The 8,690-nt window shown below is 35.6% G+C and overlaps 1 protein-coding gene across 5 annotated transcripts in view; it reads left to right on the top strand.

Annotated features, from left to right (window-relative positions):
- The window catches only part of Nnt (nicotinamide nucleotide transhydrogenase), a 109,032-nt gene that overhangs the window by 58,117 nt on the left and 42,225 nt on the right, over positions 1-8,690 (top strand). For all 5 annotated transcript variants that reach the window (XM_008832930.2, XM_008832929.3, XM_017798106.2 and 2 more), the window contains 3 exons: positions 2,195-2,428; positions 3,475-3,635; positions 6,739-6,918. In XM_008832930.2, the coding sequence (XP_008831152.1) occupies positions 2,195-2,428; positions 3,475-3,635; positions 6,739-6,918 (575 nt within the window). The remainder of the gene's footprint in view (positions 1-2,194; positions 2,429-3,474; positions 3,636-6,738; positions 6,919-8,690) is intronic.

Below are 8,690 nucleotides of genomic sequence, written 5' to 3' on the forward strand. Positions count from 1 at the left end.
TTTGCTAACCATAACATTGTTATATAATGAATGACTCTACTTTGTTAGGAGTAGGACATTTTCTGGCAATTCAGTTTCTAAACATATATTTCTCTGTGAGGACTATATTGATGAAGAAATTAAATTGCCTTAACTGAAATTGCTTCAACAAATGTCATATTAATCATTGTTGGTCTAATTCTTATTCAAATGCCAACATTTTAAAGCATTGTAAGTTATATCAGCTGAATTTAAGAGTGGTATAAAAAAACACATGATCCTCAATTCTTATTTTCCTTTACTGACTGTGTTCAGTTAGCTGTTAATAGGGTGGAGAATTGGGATACATATCTATGTATTATATATAGGCTCATCTTGTGGTCTGCTGGTTATAAATAGCAGTAGAAGACTGCTTCATAGATCTGTTAAAAACTTGAATGACACATGTTTGGGCAGAAAAACCACTGTTTTAATCTATTAAAGATTAGTAGTTTGCTGGAGCTGTTTAAATTTTCAGAAACTTTGTGAGCTGGTTTTTAAATACAGCCATTATTAAAAATTAAAATAAGCTTAAATTCTATGAGAAACAAAGATAATAGTACTAAAACTACAACCCTTTTAAATTAATTTACTAGACTTTAAAAAATATTTTATTATTTTTTAAATTTTATCGTGTAATACCCATGGAGGTCAGAAGAGGGTGTTGTAGCTCCTGGATCTGGAGTTATGAGATGATTGTTATCTGCCATGTGGGTGCTGGTAATCGAACCCAGGTCCTCTGTAAGAGCAGCCAGTGCTTTTAAGCACCTTCCACCTCTCCAGTCCCAATTTACTAGACTTTTTAATGTGCTCTTGAAGTTATTTCTATCTCTTGTATGATTGGAGTAGAAATGCTGGCTCATAGAAGGCTATTATAATTTCTTCCCAATTCCACATGCAGTGACATCAGACTCGCAAGTTGAAATTGTTCTTGATGGAAGTATTGACAGCATGGATATAAACTACAGGCTACAAATTTGTTGTTTCTTGTCTAGACCTAAGAAAGTGATGGGAAAAAATTTAGAGTAGCTTAAGCTTAAAATGTGACTATCGTATTACATTGTGAATGATAGAGAAGAATGAACAAGTATTTTTCCTGTGTTTGAAAACTGTTATGAGAGTCAGTGAAGAGGTTACTTTACATGGTTCTCACGTACATCTTACATCTTATAATTATAAATAAATATCTATATATCACAAATATATATTGCTTTTTTTCATCATACTTAAAAGTATAAACAAAAATGAACAGTGTTTATACGGGAATTGTATTCATTCATTAGTTGCAAATCTGAGGTTTGCTATAGGTAAAAGAGTTTAGCAAAAATAAAAAAAATCATTCTATGAAAATCAATAATCTACTTGGAATTTGGAATAAAGAATATTACATATTTTATTATTTGAAAGTTGTACCATATACCTTTATATCATATATCAAATGCATATATGTATTCTCCCCTTTTGTGAGCTGGATGCTAATATTTGTCATCACAAAGTCTGTGTTAAGGCTTCCATTTATGCTTCCTCAGGGGAAAGTCCTAGAAAGATTTAAATGAAAGTAGTTGTTCTCTGGATCCATGGTGGAAAATTCCTTGGACATGATCCTAAGAAGTATTCTGAGGCTCACTCCTACTTACCAACCATAACTGTGAAAGTCCTTCAGAGTTTGAGAAGCTACTGCCAAGAATTTGGGATCTCTTCAGTTTTGGCCTTGGTTCCACTTACCTGAAAACCTAAGCTTATTTTTTTTTTTTTCCTTGAAGTTCCATCTGTTATGTGAACAGTTGCAAGGATTAGCTACAGAGAGGAAGAGCCTAGAATATTCACTCAATTGGGAGACTGTAAGGAGACCTAACTGGAACTTTAAGTGGCCTTAGTAAGCTTTTGGCTAGGATGGTGTTTGAGGTCTGAGAGGAAGAGGCATGATCGATGCTGCGCATAGCTGTTTGTTATCGGGCCGTAGCCATGTTGAGAAAATGAGCAGTTTTGGTAGTATGCATATATAGCTAGCATTTTCCCTTCTGTACAGTCCTTGTAGAGAACATTTGGCCCTTACCAGGAATTAGGGAGTGTTCACTGGTGACATTGATGCAAAACCCTATGTCTTTATGGTTGCTGTTTCCACAGATATGTTGTTTGATTTTTTTTTTTAACTTTTTTCTTTTTCCCCTAACAGGACTGGCAATTGCGAAACGCATCCAGATTACTGAATTACCTCAGTTAGTTGCTGCTTTTCACAGTTTAGTGGGGTTGGCAGCTGTACTTACTTGCGTAGCTGAGTTCATTGTAGAATATCCACATTTTGGTGTGGATACAGCATCAGATTTCACCAAGATGGTGGCCTACCTTGGCACTTACATTGGTGGAATAACCTTTAGTGGATCTCTTATTGCCTATGGAAAATTACAGGGTAAGTTATTTGATCTACATAGGGGTAAATATTGATTATTTAGGATATTCCTGGGTCTGTTTCAGTTTTAGAAAACACCTTCACAGTAAAAACTGTAAGGAGAAGGGTATTTGTGAGCAGTCAGGCACATAGAAAATATTGTTTCCACATAAAGATAGTTCATTTTAATTCTTGGAAGTTCAAAGCTTCTTGGCTGTTTCTTCTGCAGACAGCTTAGAGGAGAGATTAACACACAGAAGTTTGTGTAGACACTTTGCTTAGAGATGTCTATATAGAGTTCACAGAAATGAACGCTGTGTTCCCTAGAATAGAGGGAAGCTTATTAAGTTTGGTTAATAGTAATTCTGAAAACAAGCATGTATTTTAGCACAGTACCATGAAGTTTTGACTACTGCTGTGGTGAATCATGGAAATGGAAGTGAAGGAAAAAAATCCAGAGTGCCTCTTTTCAGTGTGTTCCCAAGCGAGTCCCCAGAGAAGCTAGTTTGTGATGTACAAAGCTGATCTTGACTCTGAGTAATAAAGTCATTAAGTGGGGAGCTTCCATAAAACCTAAAAAATCACAAATGAACCTTAAGTCTAAAACATTCTTATCTTAGGCTTTTTCTTTAGAAACAATTAATAAGGGTTCTTCTCCCTTGGGCTCAGTTGATGGACTCAGAAGGTAATGTCTCAGAACTCCATATCGAATTTGTAAATAAAGCCACACTTAACAATTTCTGTTGGTCATACAGGGAAAAAAAAATCACTTTTAAGATTCCATGACAGAGTAAAGACATTATGTGGTCAAAAAGAAGGGAAAGAACAGTTAAGTTGAACTATATTTTCCTGTCTACACTGCTGTTCGTTACATGTAGAATTCTAACATGACTTTATATTTCTTATCTGGTGCTATGAAGCGCTATTTTAAATACCGTTATTCTTATATTAAATTTTGGTAACAGGATGAAATAACATAATGTTTGAGTGTGTGTGTGTGTGTGTGGTGGGGGGAGGGGTTCACACAGCATATTCCAGCATCCTAATGCCATGTTGTTCTGTTCTAGGTCTCTTGAAGTCTGCCCCTCTGCTGCTACCTGGAAGGCACTTTCTCAATGCAGGCTTGTTGGCTGCTAGTGCAGGTGGGATGATCCCATATATGATTGACCCCAGCTTTACCACTGGCATTGCCTGTCTGGCCTCTGTGTCGGCGCTCTCTACTATCATGGTAAAATACTGGAGATGAGGAAGCACATTCTTAGTGAAGAGCTGGGAATATATTGTTAGATTGCAATCTGGTCATATTCTGTCTCTTTAAGAATCCTGATGGAATAGCAATGTTCAAATCATTGTTATATGCTGATATTTTTGGGATCTAGGCATCTTTATTGCTCTGGAGTCTACCATATCAGTGTGCTGGTAAACAGGAACTTAAAAAATTAAGGGCTTCCACTCTATTAGGTGACTACAATATTACAAGTTGTACAAAGTAGTTCTTTGGGGCTTATATAGTATATGTAAGCTGGTTTACAAGGTGCTTTCATATTCATTGGAAGATGTGATACAAAAATCAAATAATTATATAAAAGGAGTGACAGTAAACTCTAGATTCATTGAGGGAGTTCAGTCTTTCATTATAGGTTTTTTTTCCTATAATTTTGCACATAATATATTGATATAAGCAGAACTTTTGTCTGCATGCAATGGTTTAGTATTTTATTACATTAGTGCAGGATGCTGTTACATGCAATCCTGCTATTCACTGTTGCTTTGTGTTCCTCTAGACTGGCGTATACTTTGTAGACAGTTTTTATATTTTATGTTGAGAAAAATTATTGATAATGCCTAGTACAAAATTAGATATTTTAAAAAAAAATTTTTTTTATTTTATGTGTATTTGAGTGCATTGTCTGCATATATGTAAGTGCACTCATGTCATGCAATGCCTGCAGAAGTCAGAAGAGGCCATCAGATCTCCTGGAACTGGAGTTACAGATGGTTGTTAGCTGCCATGTGGGTGCTGGGATTAGAACCTGGGTCCTCTGCAAAAGCATTCAGTACTTCTAAATGTTGAGCCATGTCTCCAGACCTACAAAATTAGATATTTAATAATTGCTTATCAAGACTGACTCTTTGATTCAGAAACACAAGATTTATAGTATACAAATGAGACTTATTTTTGTGTGCTCCTAAGAGTTAGGTCATGGTTTCAATACAGAAACTTTAGAATACTGAAAGTACTTCAAATTCTATCTTTATATGCTTTATACTACTCATGTTCTAGTTTTCTTTCTTTTAAAAAAATTTTATTATTTTTATTTTATGTGTATGCATGTATTGCCTGCATGTAGGTAAGTGCACCCATATCGTGCAGTGCCTGCAGAGGACAGAAGAGACTGTTGGATAAAAATATTTTATTTATTATTTTTATTTTATGTGTATGAGTGTATTGCATGCATGTGTGTAAGTGCACCCATGTCATGCAATGTCCGCAAAGGTCAGAAGGAGGCGTCAGGTCCCCTGGAACTGAAGTTACAGATGGTTGTTAGCTGCCATATGGGTACAGGGACTCGAACCTGGGTCCTCTGCAAGAACAGTAGTGCTCTTAACCACTGAGCCATTTCTCCAGCCCCCCGTCTTTCTTATGTAGTGATGATTTTTGTTTTTTAAATAAACAGTTTTAGTACTTTAATCAAGCATACAAGGTTTTTAAAAAGTCCCCAAGTCAAATCTGTAATATAAAACTGCAAAATTTGAAGAATTGTTACTTTTTTACACTGGGTGTGGTAGTGTGTGCTTTTAATCCCAGTACTCCAGAGGCAGAGGGAGGTGGATCTCTGTAAGACTGAGGCCAGCCTGCTCTACATAGTGAGTTCCAGACCAGCTGGGGCTAGGGAGACCCTGTCAAAACAAAATAAAACAAAAGAAAACAGCAAAAACAAAAACAAAAACAAAAACAAAAAAAACTCCACAGCACAACAAAATAACAACAACAGATTGTTATTTTTTTCTTCTGTAATCCTGTTGAAGATCTGGTCAGTGTCGTTTACCTGGGATTCTTCTCCTTCCTCTATGCTTGTGATACATAAATTTTGTCTTTTCATGGTGTTCCACATTTCCTGCATATTCTATTACTGCAGTTCAAAAACTTTTTCATATTCTTTGCTTGAGTGGTCCAGTTTTTCAACTTTATCACCAGCCTAGATATTGTTTTCCACTTCATTCATTCTGATAAGGCTTAAATGGTGAAAATTTTAGATATACTTAGCATGGAAATATCTCTATAACATAAAGTGTATTTTGGGCTTATTTTAATTGCTTTTGGCTTATGGAAGTGACATATACTCACATAGCAACAAAGCAGAAAAATGGAGGCATATGTTGATGAAAAGCAAAGATCTTTCCCAGCATTCTTTTTATGTTCCTGTGTTTAATAACTTTGGATTGCATCATGGACATTGTTAATGGTGTTTTAAGACATTTTGGATTCTGTTATATTCATCTGGAGTACTGACAGCTATTTGTTTGTTTGTTTGTTTGTTTGTTTATTTATTTATTTGCGGGCAGCTAACTTGGTTAGACTTAAGTTTCAAATTCTGGCTCCTTTATGGTACAGCACTGAAATCTATTGTTATTTTTTCCTTAAGAGAATTGCTTGGAGTCTGTCCCATAGTTTAAGTGTCAGCCAAAGATTTGGGTATTGTTTATACACAGAATTTGAGGTTCCAGTCTGCCAGTTTGAAGGATTTTCTTTTTTATTTTCTAGCTGTCCTCTGGATCGTCAAACCATTAAGGCTGTGAGTTGATAACATTAGTTTTTTTTTTTTTTTTGGTCTTTTTGAGACAGGGTCTCCCTGTAGCCCCAGTTGTCCTGGAACTCACTATGTAGACCAGGCTGGCCTTGAACTCACAGAGATCTGCCTGCCTCTGCCTCCCGAGCGCTGGGATTAAAGGCATGCACCACCACGCCCACCAATAACCTTAGTTTTAATTGCTCTACTTGGTACCAAGCAGGGGCCTGATTTCAATCCAAAGCCATTAAGAGTGGGGACATTCATTTGGTATCATTTAATTTTTCTAAGCAGAGACTTCAGTTTCTTCCTGATTTTCATCAATATTTTGATTTAAGGTTTTTTTCTTTTTTCTTTTTGGTGTTTATAGTTGTTGCATGTGAGAGAGTTGGTCAGATGTGAGACATGTTCATCACCAGAAAGAGAGCTTATATGAACTTTATTAACTAGAGAACTGGATTGATTAAGAACTGAGATGTTGAATGCCTGAGGTTTGATCTTTATATTATTAATTTGGGTTCTGTTTGTTTTTTGTGCTAGGGTGTGACTTTGACAGCTGCTATTGGGGGTGCTGACATGCCAGTTGTCATCACTGTGTTGAACAGCTACTCAGGCTGGGCTCTGTGTGCAGAGGGCTTCCTGCTCAACAACAACCTGCTGACCATTGTGGGTGCTCTCATCGGCTCTTCTGGTGCTATCCTGTCATACATCATGTGTGTGGTAAGAAACGTATAAAAGAAAAAGGAAATGATTCACTGGAAATATGGATGTTCTTGTCATTTAGATAAGCCTATGGTTTTAATTCTTTTTAGCAGAAATATGAAGATTTTTTTTTGGAATTAATTTCCAAGATTTTTTAAAGATACGCAACTGTAAGGACTGGAGAGATGGCTCAGTGGTTAAGAACACTGACTGCTCTTGCAGAGGACCCAGGTTTGATTCCCAGCACCCACATGGCAGCTACAAACCGTCCTTAACTCCAGTTCCAGGGTAATCCAAAACCCTCTTGTGACCTCTGCTGCATTGCATGACATGGGTACACTTACTTACATGGAGGCAATACACTCATACATGTAAAATAAAAATAATAAAATATTTTTTAAAAAAGATACTCAACTGTAGAGGATTAGGACAACTAAAAGTAAAAATAAAAAAATCTAATACATTGCAGCATTGGGTGAGACATAGAAGATTTAGTTTAGGTAGTTTTTTTTTTTCATTCTTTTTATTTGTGTATTACCATGTACTTATTTATCTGATGTTATTGTATTTTACTATTCAAAAAAGTTTTCTTTTTAATATGAGACAGGCTCTTGCTATGTAGTCCTGGCTGACCTTGAACTTGGTATGGGAACTCTTGATCCACCTACCTTAGTCTCCAAGTGCTAGAATTACAGGAGTGATTACAAACCATGTTAAATTTTCATTTAAGCTTTCAAAATCTTACCAAGTTTTAAAGATTTTACAAAGTTTTAAAAATCTTGACTTTTAATCACTAAAAATGCTGCTTTAAAAATATTATTTTAAGGGGCTCCATATTAACCCCTTATATTGGATATAAAAAGTTCATTTAATTTTTCCCTAGTACTACATCTTTTAGGTTAATTGATTTTTATTTATGTTTTTACATAGTATGTCTTTGACATTTTTCTTTTTTTGTTTCAGAATTTCATAGTGCATGTAATGTGTTTTGATCACATCCACCCCCATATCCTCTTTTCCAGTTTCTCTCCTGTTTCCTCAGCACTGTTCTTTTCCAGATTCATGGGCTCTTTTTTAAAATCCAGAGTCTACTTGGTGTGAATGAGTGGAGGACCAGCTACTGGATCATGGGAAACGTCTCAGGGACTGTGTCCCTGAAGAAACTGACTCTCCTGACCCCAGCAGCCATCAGTTGATGATAGCTCCTTAGTTAATGGTGGAACTTCATGAGCCCGTCCACCATCTGTGCTGGGATTTTGTCTTGCTAAGATACAGTTCTAGAAGTAAAAGGGTGCATTCGTTTTTACAGATTTTGTTTTTTTAAACTTAGGCATGTTTCCAGAAAGTTTGTTTTAATCTGACCTTCTACTGATCATCTATGGACGTACCTATTTTGAAGGTTTATGATTAGTATGATTTTTTTTTAAAAAGAAGAAAACAGAATAGGAAAAAGCAGCAACATAACATAGATGTTCTTTCGCCTCCTTTTGTTTCTAATGCTCTTGATGGCAAAAAAAATCCTGCAAATAAACTAAAAGTTTGACTGGAAAACTCTACTCAAATCATAGTTATTATTTTCTATATAATAGTTTTGGGTTACTATTAAGTCCAAGTGTGAAACTAAGTGAAACCCGAAATGACCTTACACTGATAGTTGAGATAGAAAAGACATACAACTTTGTTATTGCTTTATAATGTTTTAAAAAATCCTGTATTCTTAAAATCTCAGCATTTTACTTGCCTTAATTGAAAGATCTCATTAAAATGCTGAAGTTATCTTCTGGAAATAA

This window comes from Nannospalax galili, unplaced genomic scaffold (genome assembly GCF_000622305.1).
Source record: "Nannospalax galili isolate Female #2095 unplaced genomic scaffold, S.galili_v1.0 scaffold235, whole genome shotgun sequence".
NCBI lineage: Eukaryota > Metazoa > Chordata > Mammalia > Rodentia > Spalacidae > Nannospalax > Nannospalax galili.